General features: G+C 39.6%; 1 protein-coding gene across 2 annotated transcripts in view; it reads left to right on the forward strand.

The window, feature by feature from the left end:
- Window positions 1-21165, forward strand: part of FREM2 (FRAS1 related extracellular matrix 2) — a 214734-nt gene that overhangs the window by 84937 nt on the left and 108632 nt on the right. For both annotated transcript variants that reach the window (XM_084651422.1, XM_084651421.1), the window contains exon 3: window positions 19561-19707. In XM_084651422.1, the coding sequence (XP_084507548.1) occupies window positions 19561-19707 (147 nt within the window). The remainder of the gene's footprint in view (window positions 1-19560; window positions 19708-21165) is intronic.

Raw genomic sequence — 21165 nt, forward strand, 5'->3', positions numbered from 1 at the left:
TTACAGTAACTGTTTACCTGTTAATCTGCATGTGATAATGTGGGTGGCACTGTTTTGCAAATATCAATCAGAAGAAAATTTCACACCGGGGTATTAACAAAACAAGCAGTGCTAAACCCGTTATTCTGTGACTGAGTAAAATAAACCTTGCTTTCATTTCCAGGCAGAGTCTGCTGTTTTGGGGAAGTTGTCTGGCGCCACAAAAGGAATTAGGCTTACAGTTTGAACAGAGACCTCAAGGCAATTAAGTTTACTTTAAGAATGCATTGCCAGATATCTCATAACTTTGCTTATAGCTGCAGGCTGTGCATGCATGAAACCATACTAAACCAGGTGCTTTTTTTTTCTTCTTCTTCTTCAGAGGGAGGCACAGGGTGTAGATCCCTTTGGGGGGAAAAACATTCTGCTCTAGTTTAAATGAGTATTATTTAAAAGCATATGTGATGGTTTAAATGGTACAGTTTTCTTTTCCTTTTTGACTACTCGCAATGGAGTTTAAATTATTTTGCCAACCTTAGGTTAGTTTGCTATTATACAAAATAGTAAGCTGTTCAGGAACAGAAAAAATGCTTAATAAAAAACCTATTTCTTCTTCTAAAAATGTAAAATCAGTGTAATAATTACATGAAATGATATTTAAATATTGGAAAAGTTAGCTTAGAAATATACGCAGTTGCAAATACTGGTACCAGTGCATCCTGCTACTCTAATTTCCCATATTGCTTTTTCTTTTGTTCATTTTTATATGTCTGTTTATTCTTTACATGTTGTTAGAAGGTTAGGGTCTGATCCTACAATGTTTTGAGTGGCTCCTTTGAGGTGCTGAGAACCCTCCGTTCCTTTTGACTTCATGGGAGATTTCAGGCACACCCAGTGAGAAAGTATTTCCTGAAAGGATTCACTATAGGTGCAATCATGCAAATTTAATTTGTAAATGTGAATAGATTGCTGTTAACTAGTCAAATAACATGCTGAGGACCTGATACTGTCTGGTGCTGAGTTCTTTCAATTACCATTGAAATTGAACTACCTGCAGTTAAATGTATGCTAGTAGATAGGTATGCAAGTTATAGTGGTACCTATGTACTTTTATGAAAGCACTAAATGCACTTCTATCTAATCTTTCTATGTAATCTAATCCATGCAGGCAGTTAGGGCCTGATCAAAAGCCCATTACAATCAATGGCAATTTTTCCATTAACGTCAATGGATTTTTGGATTAGGAATTTATATGCTATTCTCAGCACTGTGGCATCTCTGATTGCATTGTGTATGCTTTTAAATTTGTAAGTAGTTTAACAATCTGTGTCCTCTTTGGCCACAAAAGTAGACTAACCAATATATTGATTCTTTTATTTACCCAACTGCTGCTTCTGTGAAATAGCTAAAGGTTACAGTACTGAAGTCTGTTTGAAGTGGCCTTGATATAACTGTATCTGAACCCTAATTTCTCGTACTTTGTTCTTTTAAGGAAAAATCTTCACTGGTAGATAATCCTTTAATTTTAAATTTCAGACAAAAACGTGTGAGCAGTCATTTGGTGTGCCTGCTTTAGCTATCCTTTTCTGTACGGTGTTCGTTTGGTTTAGATTTATTGAATTCAGTGGTATTATGTTCTCTTTGTGCATCTTCCAGTAAAACATGCATGGAAACAGCGTGCAATATATTTGGAGTTTAGCGGATAAATGTTTCAATTGCATATAATTATTGTCTCCTTCATTTCTGAACATAGTTTATCAACCACTACTGGATTCCATCTTGCAAAGGACTAGCAGGGGTAGCTGAACTTTCTTCGCTCCCATTAAAGGCCATTCAGCAAGGTACTTAAGCATGTAAACACGAGTACATAAAAACAGCCATATTGGGTCAGACCAATTGTCCATCTAGCCCAGTATCCTGTCTCTGACAGTGGCTGGTGCCAGATGCTTCAGAGGGAATGAACAGAATGGGGCAATTCCAAGTGATCCACCCCTGTTGTCCAGTCCCAGCTTCTGGAATTTGGAGGTTTAGGGATCCCCGGAGCATAGGGTTACATCCCTGACCATCTTGGCTAATAGCCATTAATGGACCCATCCTCCTTGAACTTATTTAATTCTTTTTTGAACCCAGTTATATTTTTGACCTTCAGAACATCCCCTGGTAATGAGTTCCACAGGTTGACTGCATTATGTAAAGAAGTATTTCCTTTTGTTTGTTTTAAACTTGCAGCCCATTAATTTAACCAGGTGACCTTTGGTTCTTGTGTTATGTGAAGGGGTATATAACACGTCCCTATTTACCATTCATGATTTTATAGACCTCTATTGTATCTCCTATTGGTCATCTCTTTTCTAAACAGAACAGCCCCAGTCCTTTTAATCCCTTTTTATATAGAAGCTGTGACATGCCCCTAATCATTTATGTTGCCCTTCTCTGCACATTTTCCAATTTTAATGCATCTTTTTTTAAAATGGGGTAACCAGCACTGCACACGGTATTCAAGGTGTGGGTGTACCATCAATTTATATAGCTGTATTCTTCTTCGAGTGCTGTACCTGTGGGTGCTCCACTTAAGGTGATGGTGCATTCCAGCGCCATTGATTGGAGGCTTTTCTGTAGCAGTGCTCAGCCGGGCTGTGCGTGCGCTCCAGCTATCTCACAGCACCTGTCTGTCCCGTTGAGCGCATGTGCGCGCCCCCCCTCAGTTCCTTCTCAACCATCCTCGGCTGAAGACGGAGCTCTCCTCAGTGCGACAGCCCTTTCTCTCTAGAGTTTAAAAAAATAGAAATTAGTACTTAAATAAGTTTTCTTTTATTGTAGTTTCATAGTTAGTTCATTTAAAAAAATTATTCTTCGATACTTGATATGTTAGTTCTCCTTAGTTCGTAGTCCCCCCTCAGGGCACGTACATTAACGACTATGCCAGGTTCCCCTGGCTTTAAGAGATGCGGCAATGTGTGAGGTGCCTCAGAGAGAAGCACATTCCTTCTAAGTGTTCATTGCTGCAACTTGAAGGCATGAACCCGCCGAGACTGGGACTGCCACGTGAAGATGATCCTAATGAAGAAAAGTACTTCTCCCAGGATCAGACAAGGACGACCACAGGTCCTCCAGAAAGTGCTCACCAGCACGATCTGAACCGTCAAGGAGCATGACTCCGTCCTCCTCAGAAAAGAGGAAGAGAGCCTCCACCTCTCCGCAGCGGGAACCACAGAAAAAGAACCGGTCCCCTGCGCGGTCTTTACCCCCAGTGCTGATGGCGCCAAGAGTCAGTACATATGACTTTCCTGGCACCTCCGGCACCACCCGTGCCACAGAGCCGAAAGCCAAAAAGAAGGAGTCGAGACATAAAACTTAATTTAATGTAAGTAACTCATTATTTTTTTAATAAGCGTCATCAGCGTGGAAGCATCACAACCTCTGGAATGGTGGCCAAAGCAGGAAGGGGCATACAAATGTTTAGCATATCTGGCACATAAATACCTTGCCATGCTGGCTTCAAAAGTGCCATGCGAATGCCTGTTCTCACTTTCAGGTGACCTTGTAAATTAGAAGCAGGCAACATTATCTCCCGCAAATGTAAACAAACTTGTTTGTCTTAGCGATTGCCTGAACAAGAAATAGGACTGAGTGGACGTGTAGGCTCTAAAGTTTTACACTGTTTTGTTTTTGAGTACAGTTATGTAACAAACCCCCCCCCCCCATTACATTTGTAAGTTGCGCTTTCACAATAAAGAGGTTGCACGATAGTACTTGTAGGAGGTGAATGGAAAAAATACTATTTCTTTTGCTTATCATTTTTACAGTGCAAATTTTTGTAATAAAAATAATAATATAAAGTGAGCACTGTACACTTTGTATTCTGTGTTATAATTGAAGTCAATGTATTAAAAAATGTAGAAAAACATCCAAAAATATTTAATAAATTTCAATTGGTATTCTGTTGTTTAAAAGTGCAATTAAAACTGCTATTAATCACGATAATTTTTAATTGCGATTAATTTTTTGAGTTACTCATGTGAGTTAACTGCAATTAATCAACAGCCCTAATGTCCAGCACTGTCTGCAGCTCAGTGGATACCCAGCAATTGCATTCAGTCAGGCACAAAGTAAGGTTGTGATGATAGGAAGTGTGTGTTGTCTCCTAAGAATCTGAAAATCTATTGTTTTGAGATAGGGATTAATTAGAGGTTGTGATTCTTTGTTACTCTGAAAATATATTGAGTTGCAGTGACATATATGAAGCAGACAGAGTTCAGAAGGGGAGAATTCGGTGGAAACCTCAGAGGGTTAATTTAGAGATAGGGTGTCATGACAGCATTTGAAAGGGAGTTGTAAAGATGAAACATTTTAATTTGTTTCAGATTACACTATTTGACTCATTTACACTGTAGAGATGGTTAAAATCAATCTCAAAACCCCATTCAGTGGAGCATATAATGTACTGGGTTTGCCTATGTATGTTACTGCTGCTGTTAGGATTTCTAGATCAAAGAAAGGCAATTTTGTAGCATATGGGAGTTCTAATTATGTTGCACAGCAGATAAACAGTGGATGGTGTAGAGCGCTAATACTGTGAAAAATGAGCATTTGTTACTTATTCTCTAAACATTTCTTCTGGAAAATTCTATATATGATTGAAGAAATGTTCACTGTGTAGATCTATGTTTTCTTTCATTTGTACTAGTGTGCACAACATCTATAACATACAAGGTTATAGTACTATGGAAAATCAGTTAGAGTTGACGGAAATATAGTTCCCAAACTAAACATATAAAATCTACTATATGTATTTCTCTGATTGCAGTGGGCATTGGTCAGAATTGTCTGGGATTTTATATACTCTGAACGTGGGGAAAGAGAACTAGCATAAAAGAGAATCGGGCTACAACCCTGCAGGTGCCTCCCCACAGGTAAACCCCTGAGATGCCACTTCAGTTGATCTCAGGGGGGCTCCATGAAGGTCTAAAGGTCCACCTTCATGGTGTTACATGCAGGACTGGGGCTGTTAGCATGTAAATCAGGTGGGAGAGACACACTGGAACACAGGACGTGGGGATCTGCCAATAATTTGTATTTCATGACAATAGAAAATTGATAAGAGGAAACTGATGAGGAATTTAAAGAGGCAAGCTATTTTTAAATGCTGCCTCGATGGTCAGCCAAGAACAATGCATATACAAATCAAAAGTCAATTAGCTTGACTAGCGAGGCTTGGCTAAGGAAGTAGAAATCAAAATGGTCTGTAAAATGCTGGACTTGGAGACAGGAAGTTGAGAGAACCTATCACGGGTAATTTGGGGACAGTAGTCCTTTTATGGGGGACAAAGATTTCTGTATTTCTTTGTTGTTACTCTTGATCAAAAACTCTGTTGTGGAAATGGTTGTGTAACCTCATCCTGATATGATAATGAAATCTAATACCTGGGATTTGATAAACAACTCTGGTGAGGGATGTGAGGGGTTGCGGGGGGAAGGCTTCAACAGAAACAAAGAGGGCGGCTATGTCTGTGCAGATCAGAGAATGGTCAGAGGGAACTGATCTCTAGAGTTACAAGCTTTGCTTTTCTCTTTTCTGTGTCTACAAGGTTTTGTCCTCATGACAGATTTGACTTGGACTCAACTGTGGCTTTTCCCCTCACCATACTTCACTTTCACACATTCACACACCTTTATTAGTGCCATACCACATGGTAGCCACTGCTCCTTGAGCTATAAAGCAGACCCCAAGTATCTGTTGTTGTATGTTGCTTCCCCAAGATAACTGCAGTGAAAACATGCAGACATGGGGCAGTCACAGCAATCGAGATGTGATGGTCCTCCAATCCCTTCTCTTCATTCAGCCCCTTGGCACCTATTCCTTTGTACTATCTTGCTGTCTATCTGTGCTCTGACCCCTGATTAGAAGTGGACTTTCAATCTGCCTTTGCTCAGCATCCTACTTGCAGTTAGCAGTGTACCTACATACAGTTTCTCCAGCTTCAGCCATCATAGGTCTTTGATAAAGCAGAACAGTGCCCACTAGTGAACCTCTTACTAGATTTCAAACACTCCATTCCAAACCTGTATTTCTAACCTAAATTTTTGATAACTCTCAGACACTGCTTTAGTACCTACAGTTGAATTTTTAGTGAGAGCCATTAATATCTTGTTAGGCTATTCTAAAAGCTCAAAGTGGGTGAGGTAATATCTTTTATTGGGTCAACTTCTGTTGGCGAGAGAAACAAGCTTTTGAGTTTACACAGAGCTCTTCTTCAAACCTTCAGATTAGCTCAAAAGCTTGTCTCTCTCAACAACAAAAAATTGTCTGTTCAAAGATATTACCTTCCCCATCTTTTCTCTTTAATACCCTGGGAGCAACATGGCTACAACATTACTGCATATTCTAAAGGCTGACTCATTCAAGTATTTAAAGTGAGGTAAAGATAGAAAAGTACTAGGCTTTAAAAGAACTTTTTTTCTCTCCACGCTCTTCTTATCAGGCAGATCATTAAGAGAATAATCGTTAATTGTTTTCTTTTTCTTTTGACTAATTTTGGTCTATTTTATTTTATGTTATGTTAAGTTCGGTTAATTTCAGTTTCTCTTTGGATTGATATTTCCTAAATGCCTAAACCAAGGAATGTACTGACCTGTTCTCTGCATGAAACTGCCTCCCACAGTCCCTAGAATGAGCAGACAAGTAGCCCCACAACAGCTTGTGAATGCGACCATAAAGTGACACAGTGAGTTGTGGTGCTATGAACATTGGGATATGTTCCAAGATAGCTGTATTGCTTGTCATGGCCAGATACAGTGTGACTGTGGATGCAGGGAGTGACAGCACACTGTGTATGGTTGCACTCTTGCAGGATAGGCTACCACAGGTTGACTGCCCTGCGATTGTTTACACTAGGGTTAGCGTGCAGTGAGGACAAGGATGTCAAGAATGCCTGTCTAGTTTAATTTATGAAAATTGTAAATGTAGACATGTTATGCAAACTGTTTGTGTTGCTCTATTACTATTTTCTCTCTATTTTTAATAAATCTTGTTGTTGAGAAAACAACTCTTATAAGGTAACTTCACTCAGATGGCCCCAAAGAAATGACAACACGTCCACCTCCAAGGAGAGGTGCTGAAGGGTAAGGGATTCTGGAACTAACCCTTCACTCATGGTCTCGGCTGAGGAGGTGTTGACAGTTGTGTTCTTTCCCATGACGATGTACTGTCAGTGGCTACAGCATGCAACTATGGGTGAAATCCAAAAACCAAGGAGTTGGTAGGAGTTCAGGTGACAAACACAGGATGTCTTTTTAGTGCTTCTGAGCCCTGTTCTGATGTCAACTGTATTCTAAACCATACTTCTTTTTAGCACCCACTTCTGATTGTGATTCAGTGTCCTGTAGTATGCATCGTTACCAATGGACCATAACACAACATTCATGGTTTTCATTATCTTTCCCTACTTTGCAAATGGAGAGCTGTCATTCAGTTAACAGAAGCGTACTTGTTTGGGTGGTGGTTGGATCCCACCTGAGGCTTTATTGCCATATCCTGTTATATAGAGGAAAATGAAAAGGAGTACTTGTGGCACCTTAGAGACTAACCAATTTATTTGAGCATGAGCTTTCGTGAGCTACAGCTCACTTCATCGGATGCATACCGTGGAAACTGCAGCAGACATTATACACACACACAGATCATGAAACAATACCTCCTCCCACCCCACTGTCCTGCTGGTAATAGCTTATCTAAAGTGATCATCAAGTTGGGCCATTTCCAGCACAAATCCAGGTTTTCTCACCCCCCCCACCCCCATACACACACAGACTCACTCTCCTGCTGGTAATAGCTCATCCAAAGTGACCACTCTCCCTACAATGTGCATGGTAATCAAGGTGGGTCATGTCCAGCACAAATCCAGGCTTTCTCACCCCCCCCTTCCCCTCCCCCCCCGGGACACACACACACACACACACACAGACTCACTCTCCTGCTGGCAATAGCTCATCCAAACTGACCACTCTCCAAGTTTAAATCCAAGTTTAACCAGAACGTCTGGGGGGGGGTAGGAAAAAACAAGGGGAAATAGGCTACCTTGCATAATGACTTAGCCACTCCCAATCTCTTTTCAAGCCTAAGTTAATTGTATCCAATTTGCAAATGAATTCCAATTCAGCAGTTTCTCGCTGGAGTCTGGATTTGAAGTTTTTTTGTTTTAAGATAGCGACCTTCATGTCTGTGATTGCGTGACCAGAGAGATTGAAGTGTTCTCCGACTGGTTTATGAATGTTATAATTCTTGACATCTGATTTGTGTCCATTTATTCTTTTACGTAGAGACTGTCCAGTTTGACCCCAGACTCCAGCGAGAAACTGCTGAATTGGAATTCATTTGCAAATTGGATACTATTAATTTAGGCTTAAATAGAGACTGGGAGTGGCTGAGTCATTATGCAAGGTAGCCTATTTCCCCTTGTTTTTTCCTACCCCCCCCCAGACGTTCTGGTTAAACTTGGATTTAAACTTGGAGAGTGGTCAGTTTGGATGAGCTATTGCTAGCAGGAGAGTGAGTTTGTGTGTGTGTGTGTGTGTCCGAGAAAAAAAAAGGGGGGGGGTGAGAAAACCTGGATTTGTGCTGGACATGACCCACCTTGATTACCATGCACATTGTAGGGAGAGTGGTCACTTTGGATGAGCTATTACCAGCAGGAGAGTGAGTTTGTGTGTGTATGGGGGTGGGGGGGTGAGAAAGCCTGGATTTGTGCTGGAAATGGCCCACCTTGATTATCATGCACATTGCAGGGAGAGTGGTTACTTTGGATGGGCTATTACCAGCAGGAGAGTGAGTTTGTGTGTGGGGGGGTGGAGAGTGAGAAAACCTGGATTTGTGCAGGAAATGGCCCAACTTGATGATCACTTTAGATAAGCTATTACCAGCAGGACAGTGGGGTGGGAGGAGGTATTGTTTCATGATCTCTGTGTGTATATAATGTCTGCTGCAGTTTCCATGGTATGCATCCGATGAAGTGAGCTGTAGCTCACGAAAGCTCATGCTCAAATAAATTGGTTAGTCTCTAAGGTGCCACAAGTACTCCTTTTCTTTTTGCGAATACAGACTAACACGGCTGTTACTCTGATAGAGGAAAATGATACACACGCACCAAGCATTCTGTATGTGCCATATTAATTTCAGTTATAAATGCTGGTACTGAAATCTCGGCAAGTAGAACTAATGTTAACATCTTGGCAGGGGATAAGGCTAGATGACCCTTGCGAACCCTTCTGACCCTATGGTTCTATGATTCTAGTTGGCTGAATATTCCAGACATGCAGAAGAGCTAAGGTTCACTCTCAGTATTCCTTACCACCCAGCACTGGAGGTGAGAAGGAGGGGACCACTACTAGCCATAGCAGGGAGGAAGTAATGAGTAATCTTGGAGTTCATAGAGCTAGATTTTGATCTCAGTTACACCATCAAACTCCAGTTGAGTTCTATACATTTACAGTGGCATACACTGAGAACAGAAACCGATCCTTAGTGTTCAATATTTTCAGGCTGCAGTTGTGAAGAAAACCATATCAAAGCATGCCTCTGTTCTTGGAAAAGGAGCATAAGAATGAGGCTGTGGTAGGAAAAGAAAGAAACCTGGGTGTTAATCTGGGTATAAAATATTAATAATAGAACTCCTTCCAGAAAAATCCATCATCTTTCAACTGTGATTAAAAATTCAGAATGTCATAAATGCTAATAAATATAAAATATACAGTAATGTAGAAATTTGATTTTGGAGTATGTTGTCAATGAGTAATCAAGCAAAGAATTATACACTGGGCTACAACAGAATGATTCTGTATCTTGAATAAAAACATTTGGGATGAGGTTCCTTAAACAAAGGGCTAACTCCTCAAGTGCATCTGAGCTCCAGATGCATCTTAACCTCACAGTGCTGGAGAGGTTAAGAGCAGATTGTATAGATCTTGCTATGCCAGCTTTATGTCACCCAGCAGTAATCCCTCTATGTTAGGGCAGCTTTCCACCACGGGAGTGAATGCTAAGGATCTGACCCAAGGGTTTTATCCTTTATTTTTCATGTAGTGTTTATTTCCTTTAAATGCATGTGGCCAACCTAGGTACGTACGCTGGTAAATTAGAGGAACCAGAAAGGTGTAAGATGTTCAGACTTTCAAGCATCTGCTTAAATGGGAGTGTTAATTTTTGAACTGTTTTCCCTGTAACATAGAGTAATGATTAGTTTCACCCTTTTAATTTTCTTTTAACATAACTTTTTGTATTCAGTAATTGCAACAGGAGATGCTACATGACTTGACTTTTCTGGAAGCGGCCCTGCTAGAAATAAAGAAAAGTTACTGACTAATTTGGCATCATGAGTATTTAAATGCATTGGGTTTTAAGCATAACCATAGTTACACCATCAAGGGCAAATTTCATTGATGTCAGTGGAGTTTCCTTGGACTACATCATTGTAACTTGGCACTCAGCCCTTTTGTTTTGTCTTAAAATCACTGTGGTAATGGCTCCCCTCACTAAATCTCTGATATATTTGTATTACAAGCACTTATCTGGGAGAGGAATGAAAGCAAAACTGTCATTGATTTATAGTACCTTAATTATTTGCACAGCAGTTTGGCTTAAACCCAAGGGAAGGGTTCATGAGCGATACAAACTCCCTTAATTTATTTGCAGGTATTTATTTTATTACTATAGGCAGCACAGGTAGTGAATTAAGCAGGAGGCCAAATGAGGGTGGCACAGGCCACCTTAATTCTGTCATTTTTTCATGTTTGAGTGCTTGACTTTAAAACCTTAATATTCTTTTAATATAGTTTTGTTTATGGATGTAATATTTCAGTATGCTAGAATGGAGCATGCGTAGTTGCATCCTATTCTGAAAGGGATTTGAAATGAAAATAAATGTCTCTTGTTCTCAGAATAACATTTGACTCTCTTTAAATTATTTGTATATGTCATTTAATAATTTCTGCACAAAATACTTAAAAAATATACAATTTCTTCACCTAAATTTATAATCTGTCAATTATTATAGTACAATGCTGATCATTTGAATAGAGTTAACAACTTTGTATATTATAATAGTAACAATAGGCTTACATAAATAAAGGATCTGTTGAAAATCTCACCCAAAAGTTTGTTTTCCTACAATAAAGTAGTTTAAAATGTGGAGCGTAATCTAAAAAAAGGAGTGGAAATTAGGCAATATAAAATGTTTCACATTAGTCTTCTCTCTGAACTTTTTAATCGTATATTTAATCCAACCTTATGTTTCCAACAGACTAAATTTTGCCAACCTCCTTAGCACAGACAACAAAAATTTGTTTGGTAACACGTCAATTAGGTTTCTCCATGTGAATGTTTTTCCTTAACACCAGTTTGTTTCTTTCTGTTAAGTAATAGTTTTTTCATGTACAAAATGTGTGCCAGTATAAAGTAGACCAGAAAGAGGGTTTAACTATTTAAAACAGTGACCAAGACATTTGAGACCCATTACAAAATCATTAATAAGCTGTTTAAAACATTGTGTAAAAGTCTGTGTCTACAACACAGTATTAAAAAATATCCCCATGCAGTTTTGCCTTAAAAAGCTAATAAGGGACATTATCATAGAAATGTACTTCTGGAAAGGCCTTTTAGAAGTCATCTAGTCCAGCTCTCTGCACTGAGGCAGAACCAAGTAAACGTAGATCCTCCCTGATAAGTGTTTGTCCAGCTTGTTCTTAAAAACTTCCAATGATGGGGATTCCACAACTTGCCTTGGTAACCTGCTCAAGAGCTTAACTACCCTGTAGTTGGAAAGCTTTTCCTAATATCTAACTTAAATCTCTCTTGCTGCAGATTAAACCCCTTACTTTTTTTCCTACCTTCTGTGGGCATGGAAAAAAAATTCATAATAGTCCTCCTTATAAGAGCCCTTAACATATTTGATGACTGTTAATAAATTTCCCCCAGCCTTGTCTTCTCAAGAATAAACATGCCCAGTTTTTTACCTTTCCTCATAGGCCAGATTTTCTTAACCTTTTATAATTTTTGTTGCACTCCTCTGGACTGTCTCCAAATTGTGCACATCTTTCCTAAAGTGTGGCAGCCAGAACTGGACACAGTACTCCAGCTGAGTCTTCATCAGTCCTAATTACATCCCATGTCTTACATATGACACTTCTGTTAATACACCCAGAATGATATTAGCCGTTTTTGCAAATGCAACACGTTGACTCTCATTCAATTTGTGATCCACTGTAACCCCCAAATCTCAGTCAGCAGTAATACCACTGACATTTATTCCCCATTTTGTAGTTGTGCATTTGATTCATTCCTTCCTAAGTGAAGTACTTTGCATTTGTTTTTATTGAGTTTCCTCTTGATGAATTCAGACCAATTCATCAAGGTCGTTTTAAATTCTAATCTTGTCCTCCAAAGTGTTTGCAACCCCTCCTAGGTTGGTGTCATCTGCAAATTGTATAAGCATAATCTCTACTCCATTATCTAAGTCATTAATGAAAATATTGAATAATACGGGACCCAGGACTGACCCCAGCAAGACCTGACAAGATACACCCTCCCAGTTTGACTGTGAACCATTGATAATTACTCTTTGAGTATAGTCTTTCCACTAGCGTTTGTGTCCAGTGTATTTCCATAGTTTGCTTATAAGAGAGAATGTCATATGGGACTGTATCAAAAGCCTTATTGAAATCAAGATATATCATATCTTCTGCTTCCTCGCTATCCACTAGGCCAGTAACCCTGTCAGAGAAGGAAATTAGGTTGGTTTGGCATGATTTGTTCAAGAAAGTTCATGCTGGCTATTCGCAAGGTGGTTAAAATTAATTGTTTAATAATTTGTTCTAGTATCTTTCCCAAGATCAAAGTTAGGCTGACTGATCCATATCGCCGGGTCCTCTTTATTCCGTTTGTTAAAGATAGGTACTATGTTTGCTATTTTACAGTCCTCTGAGACCTCACCATTCTCCAGGAATTCTCAACGATAATTGCTACCGGTTTCAAGATTGCTTCAGCTAGTTCCTTAAGTACCCCAGGGTGAATTTTGTCAAGCCCTGATGACTTGAATACATCTAACTTATCTAAAGATTCTTTAACCTACTCTTTCCCTATTTTTGCTTGTGTTCCTTCCCCCTTTTTGTTAATCTTAATTGTGTTGAATCTCTGGTCACCATGAACCTTTTAAAGTGAAATCTGAAGAAAAAATAGATATTCAACTCCTCAGCCTTCTTGATGTCATCCGTTATTAGCTCTCCTTCCACACTGAGTAGAGGACTTATGCTTTCCTTTGTCATTCTCTTGCTTCTCACGTATTTAAAGAACCTCTTTTTATTGCCTTTTATGTACCTTGCTATGTGTAACTCGTTTTGTGCCTAAGTCTTTCTGATTTTGTACCTACATGCTTGAGCTATGCTTTTGTACTCCACTTAGCAATTTGTCCATGTTTCCTTTATTTTGTAAGATTCCTTTTTGATTTTCATGTAATTACAGAGCTCCTGATTGCAGTGGTGTTGGAACTGGGGGTGCTGCTGCACCCCTGGCTTGAAGTAGTAATAACAAACACCAAATACATGGTTTTCAATCCATGATCAGCACCTCACTATAAAAATTGTTCCGGCACCCCTGCATGATTGGTCTTTTACTATTCTTCCCATCTTTCCTTTATATCTGGATAGTTTGCAGTTGTGCCTTTCATATTGTCTCCTTGAAAAACTGCCAGCTGTCCTGAACTCCTTTTTCCCTTATGTAGGCCCATGGGAATAAAAACTACCCGTTCTCTGCATTTTGTAAAGTCTGCTTTTTTTAAGTCCATTGTCCTTACTCTACTGCTCTCTCTACTTCCGTTCCTTCTAATTATGAAATTGACACTGAATTTCATTGTGCTAATAGAACCAAGTTTTAGCTAAAGTAAATACAGGCTTAATTAACATTCAGTAGATAGCTGTATTTAGTGTTTTAACCGTTGTGCTTAATGTATAAACACTGTACAGCAGTGGTCACCAAACCATATACCGTGATCGACTGGTTGATCCTGGAGTCTCTGCCAGTCGATTGCGATCTCTGGTTGCTAAAAGTCTGGCAGCGCAGCAGGACTAAGGCAGGCTCCCTGCCTGCCCCAGCCCCATGCCACCCTTGGAAGTGGCCAGCACGCCCCCATGACCCCGGGGGGTGCGGGAGGGCAGGGGTCTCTGTGCACTGCTCCTGCCTGCAAGCACCACCCTCGCAGCTCCCAATGGCCAGGAACGCACCCCAGCCCTGAGCCCCCGCCTGGAGCCAGCACCCCATACCCCCTCCTGCACCCCAAACCCTCTACTGTACCCCAAACTCCTGCCCCAGCCCTGAGCCCCCTCCTGGAGCCAACACCCCCTACCTCTCCTGTACCCCAACACTCTGCCCTAGCCTGGAGCCCCCTCCTGTATGCAAACTCCCTCCCAGAGCTTGCACCTCTCACCCACCTCCTGCACCCCAACTCCCTGCCCAAGGCTCAGCCCAGAGCTCCCTCCCACACTCCAAATCCCTCCAGCCCAGCCCAGAGCCCACACCCTCTCCCGAACCCCTGCCCCAGCCTGATGAAAGTGAGTGAGGGTCAGAGAGAGCGAGCGATGGAGGGAGAGGGGAATGGAGTGAGCAGGGTGGGGCTTCGGGGAATGGATGGGGCATTGGGGAAGGGATCCTTGGTTGCACTTAAATTCAAAAAAGTGATCTTGTGTATAAAAGGTTGGAGACCACTGCTGTACAGCAATTACTGGTACATCCATTTGTAAGACTCACCTCTCTCCACAGCAGTTGGTAGAGTTCAAAGGAACAATAACAGGTTAGGTCAGTGACTGCAGCGTGGTACTTTGATAACTATTTTGCTTTCATTTATATAGCTTTCCCATTTTTTCTGATAGCTCCATAAAGAAGTACGTATGGAGGCTTATTTTGGAAGCAGACTGGAAGTAACTTAAAAGGCTGTCTGCTTGTTCAAGGGAATGGAGTGGAACACATTATAAAAAAACCTTCCATTTGTCCCTTCCTACTGTAGTTAAAATTTGAGTGGACTAAAACACTTGAAAATATTTCTCTGCAGTCCAATAAAAGATATTTTGTTTACAATTTTTATATAAAAATCTTAAATGACAATAGTTCTCGAGTCAATTCTCTGCACAGTTCAGCCAGCAGTTATCCCTGCAAACCTTGCCCTTCAGCTGCACCTTGTGGGAGGGGAGCCAGACTGCATACTCTCACAGGAGCAAATAGGCCTAGCAGTCTGTTGATAAGAGGACATCTTTGTTCCTGGTGCTAAATATATATTTTTCCCACGACCATGCTGATCACTGCTTTAATCTTCCTCTGGAAATGAAGGGCCCCAGCAGAGTAATGGCAAACAGACTCCACCATGTTGACTCACTCAATATTGATGGGTTCTGAACTTTTGTCTGTGACAGTCAGAATACCTATATTTGCAATCCGACATTATGTTGCCCTTTCACCAAGGATAATGTGTAGCAGATGGAAGTAAACTGTACATGAGAAAATAAAACTGTGCTATATTTTATTATCATTTTAATCTGTTTGGATGGTGGGGTTTTGTTTTGTTTTGTTTTGGCTTGTTAAAATATGTATAATTATAATAATAATACAAATAAATAAGTATGTACAACCAGCACGTAGCTCTCTGCCAGTGATGCATATGTTACCTCTGTGCAACTCTTATCTTTCCATCTGACAAAAACATTGTGTTCTTATGTAGGCCTTTAAAGTGCCATCTGTTTACAGACTTTTCTTCTGAAACATTTATTTTAGAGTAAATTAAGCTCTGTCTGTCTGGTTTGTCTTTTTTTATAGTGCCTGTCTTCACCATATCTAAGTGCTATGTTCTTCCAATTGTGTAAACTCCATAAGGCCGTGTAAAGTAGATATATTTGAGTGTGATTGATGCTAGGAACGGGGCAGGTCCATACTTAGTTTGCAGGCTTGTGTTATACAGATGCTTGGACTTGAATGGGAAAGAAGGCATGTGAATGAGTTCTCCTTTCCAACTGTGGATCCTGTTCTTCTTTTTTGTACTCATCTGGTCACAAAAGTAGGGCACTCACAGTGAATAATATAAGCATTATCCACACAGGAATGGAAGGAAGGATGTTGTGGAGGCTCTTTCCATTGATGAGTGTGTGGGTATATTCTTCAACTTGATGGCCATGTCATCAACACATAGACCTGCAATCTCAGTGCATGTTGACCATTCAGTCTTCCCACTGGGCTGGCACTGCCATGCTGGACTTCACTTGCAGTGTCTGAAGGCAAGGCAGTCAGGCTTTGCAGAGTCCCAGGCCATTCCTGGGAAGCTGCTGGGCTGCTGCTTTACTAGGGAACTTCCCCACTCAGGATTTCAGTTTGCTTCCATGGATATGGTACTCAGTTGTGCCATAGGGTTGCTTCTTGTGCCATGTCACAGACACTGTTAGGGACATCTCTTGATCTATATGTGTAGTAATTTCAATTTCAAAAAATCCCTGCCAGCGGGGTGATTCAGTTTGGGGGCTTAATCAATAGAATATATAAATTGAAAACCTTAGAAGAAAATAATCATTGCTGAATGTAGTATACATGCATGTGTTTTCCTGAAGTGATTCATGGGAGTGATAATAACCACCTGCAGTGCTCTAAATCACCTTAAATTACATAGATAAATCATGCTTTTATGATTAAGTCTACAGTTATAATTTCATATGCTTTTGAAGAGTATCCCACCTATCAGGAAGACATAATCTTTCTCAAACCCATTTGCTAATAAGTTGTGAAAGCTGTGCCATAAATATGTTATGTAATACATACCTGACTTATAATCTCTGATCCAGAAAAACACTGGGATCAGTGAACAAAACAGTGATCTTTCAAAGCAGGCTGTATGGGTAAAGACTAATTTCCCAAGTAACAGGAATTAGTCTCTTTGCAATTGTGGAGTGATGTGTCAGAAATTGTATTTAATTATGCTGTAGCAGTTTGAATGATTGCAGATCTCATCCCTGATTTCTTAAGATAATACGTGCTGATTTCTTAAGATAATAACAGTGAGAGATAAAAAGGCAGCTTTTAAAAAGTGGAAGTCGAATCCTAGTGAGGTAAATAGAAAGGAGCATAAACACTGCCAAATTAAATGTAAAAATGTAATAAGAAAAGCCAAAAAGGAGTTTGAAGAACAGCTAGCCAAAAACTCAAAAGATAATAACAAAATGTTTTTTAAGTACATCAGAAGCAGAAAGCCTGCTAAACAACCAGTGGGGCCCCTGGACGATCAAGATACAAAAGGAGCACTTAAAGATGATAAAGTCATTTCAGAGAAACTAAATGAACTGTTTGCTTCAGTCTTCACGGCTGAAGATGTTAGGGAGATTCCCAAACCTGAACCGTCTTTTGTAGGTGACAAATCTGAGGAATTGTCTCAGATTGAAGTGTCACTAGAGGAGGTTTTGGAATCAATTGAGAAACTTAACAGTAACATGTCACCGGGATCAGATGGCATTCATCCAAGAGTTCTGAAAGAACTCAAATATGAAATTGCGGAACTATTAACTATGGTTTGTAACCTGTCCTTTAAATCAGCTACTGTACCCAGTGACTGGAAGATAGCTAATGTAACACCAGTATTTAAGAAGGGCTCTAGAGGTGATCCTGGCAATTACAGACCGGTAAGTCTAATGTCAGTACCGGGCAAATTAGTTGAGACAATAGTAAAGAATAAAATTGTCAGACACGTAGAAGAACATAAATTGTTACGCAAAAGTCAAAATGGTTTCTGTAAAGGGAGATCGTGTCTTACTAATCTATTAGAGCTCTTTGAGGGGGTCAACAAACATGTGGACAAGGGGGATCCAGTGGACATAGGGTCCTTCGATTTCCAGAAAGCCTTTGATAAGGTCCCTCACCAAAGGCTCTTACGTAAATTAAGTTGTCATGGAATAAGAGGGAAGATCCTTTCATGGATTGAGAACGGCTTAAAAGACAGGGAACAAAGGGTAGGAATAAATGATAAATTTTCAGAATGGAGAGGGGTAACTAGTGGTGTTTCCCAAGAATCAGTCCTAGGACCAATCCTTTTCAACTTATTCTAAATGATCTTGAGATGGGGTAAACAGTGAGGTGGCAAAGTTTGCAGATGATACTAAACTGCTCAAGATAATTAAGACCAAAGCAGACTGTGAAGAACTTCAAAAAGATCTCACAAAACTAAGTGATTGGGCAACAAAATGGCAAATGAAATTTAATGTGGATAAATGTAAAGTAATGCACACTGGAAAAAATAACCCCAACTATGCATACAATATGATGGGGGCTAATTTAGCTACAACTAATCAGGAAAAAGATCTTGGAGTCATCGTGGATAGTTCTCTGAAGACATCCACACAGTGTACAGTGACAGTCAAAAAGGCAAATGGGATGTTAGGAATCATTAAAAAAGGGATAGAGAATAAGACAGAGAATATCTTATTACCCTTATATAAATCCATGGTACACCCACATCTTGAATACTGCATACAGATGTGGTACCCTCATCTCAAAAAAGATATCTTGGCATTAGAAAAGGTTCAGAAAAGGGCAACTAAAATGATTAGGGGTTGGAACGGTCCCATATGAGGAGAGATTAAAGAGGCTAGGACTTTTCAGCTTGGAAAAGGAGAGACTAAGGGGGGATGTGATAGAGGTATATAAAATCATGAGTGTGTGGAGAAAGTGAATAAGGAAAAGTTATTTACTTATTCCCATAATATAAGAACTAGGGGCCACCAAATGAAATGAATGGACAGCAGGTTTAAAACAAATAAAAGGAAGTTCTTCACTCAGCGCACAGTCAACCTATGGAACTCCTTGCCTGAGGAGGTTGTGAAGGCTAGGACTATAACAGGGTTTAAAAGAGAACGGGACAAATTCATGGAGGTTAAGTCCATTAATGGCTATTAGCCAAGATGGGTAAGGAATGGTGTCCCTATCGTCTGTTTGTCAGAGGGTGGAGATGGATGGTAGGAGAGAGATCACTGATCATTACCTGTTAGGTTCACTCCCTCTGGGGCACCTGGCATTGGCCACTGTTGGTAGACAGGATACTGGGCTGGATGGACCTTTGGTCTGACCCAGTATGGCCATTCTTATGTTCTTATGTTCTTCCTTTGCTTGAGGCATTCTGATCATATCTCGGAAGTTCCACATGATATCCTGTGTAATGTGTATTTTGGAAATACAAACTCAGACTTGGGAAGTTTTGGGTCATTCATTTATTTGTTTTAAATACAGGGAACTCCAAGCATTATTTTGATGAAAACTCAAAATCGATTAATTGATCAACATCCTAGTTATAATGTGACCTGTTTATATGCATCCAGCATAGAACTTGTTTCTGTGTTTACGAACTGTGTCATGGACTACTTCATTATTAGTTTTTTTTTACTGTTAAACCTCCACGATATTAGGAATTTGAATTTACAGCTGAAACATATGGCTTAGATAGGATACATTAATTTGCATCACAGAGAAAAAAAAGGCAAGGTAAATAAGCATTTGTTTTCCATTTTGTTTTACAGGAGGCAATAAGCTGAAGAGCCAGCATTTTCGTTTGAACTGGGCCTGGATCTCTTTAGAGAAGGAATATTATTTGGTAAATGAAGACTCTAAATATCTAGATGTTGTTCTTAAGCGGAGAGGTTACCTGGGAGAAACCTCTTTTATTAGTAAGTTCCAATCCTATAAATTACTTCTGAGCCATAGACCAGCAAGATTAGCAAAATGTGTCACAATATGTTACCTTCGTACTGTTTGGTACTCATCCAACTAGGTACACTAGAAGGAATATTTATTAGAACAAGGTTCTTTTGTTCAAATAATTGTATGTTTCATTTAAACTAAGGCACAAAATCAAATTATACATCAGTTACTGATAGTTTTATGTCCTTTTCGAGTCAAAAAACAATCTTTAGTAGGAATTTCCTTTTCAACAGTAACCACATTGGATCTTTCATCTATACATTTTCTGATTTCTGCAGCAACTCATCGTTGGTTATAGCTGCAAGGGACCTAATCCTTCTCTTTGAATTCAAATGTAGAAATTCTCCTGGCTTGAATGGGAGCAAAATAAGGCCATATATCTTTACAAATAAATTAGGTTAACAGGGTTGAAATTGGGGCTCTGAAAGGGCCCCCTTGATCCTAATTAGTTCCCCAAACTCCTTTTTCATATGAAGTAGCCTTTTAATTAAAAAAATACTAAATTTTACCCATTATACACTGAAAACTAAAAATGCTTAAACTAAAGAATGTGCAGTAAAAATGGTGGTTTTATAAATTTGTGCATTTTATGCGTGTTTATCTGTGTTGTGCACAACACACTTGTAGAAAATACCTCATTTATAGACTCCGACCAAATATCCATTAGCCCAATGAAAGGAGCTGTGATTTCTGACTCTGGGATGAATTTTTATGGAACTTACTTGGAACATTTGGCTCAAGTTAGTATGAACAGGGTCTGTCACTCAGTGCACCAGATGAATGAAAAGAACAAATTTGCCGTTTTGCAATTCCATTTGATACATATTTCCAAAGAATTGGCCACAGTATGGCATCAGAGAGGATAAATTGTGTGTTGTATCTACCCATAATTTTCCTTGAACTTTGTCATTACAAGACTGAGAGTGTCAAATGCCAAGATTTGAGGGGAAGTTTCTCTAGCTGACTTTGATTATTAATGCTAAATATAAAACAGCAACAGTTAACATCAGCAGTTCCAGGCTGTGAAACGCTTTCTTTTTCGGATGGGGCAGTTGGCCTGATGGTTAGGGAGAGGGCTTGTATTGTCATGTGGAAAGTGAAAAGTTTATTTAAAAAAAAAAGTTGCCCTCTGATTTTATTAGTTTTAGTCCCCAGTTATGTTGCTTATGAACAGTTATCAACAGTCGTCTTTTAAGCAAGGTCTAAAGGAGAACTAAAGGAGAACCTGAAAAGGTTCTAGTTTGTAAATGCTCTCAAGTTTCTTGAGACAGAAAAGTTCAAAATGGACAAAAAGAATTTGCTAGGGAATATTAACTGAAATACAATAAAAACATTTTAATTACATAGATTTTAGTTTATGAACTGGAATATAAAATATATTTCAGAAGCTTGTTGGTTGGTCGGTCAGATTTTCCAGCATTGAA

This window comes from Lepidochelys olivacea, assembly GCF_965140295.1.
Source record: "Lepidochelys olivacea isolate rLepOli2 genome assembly, chromosome: 1".
Lineage (NCBI taxonomy): Eukaryota > Metazoa > Chordata > Testudines > Cheloniidae > Lepidochelys > Lepidochelys olivacea.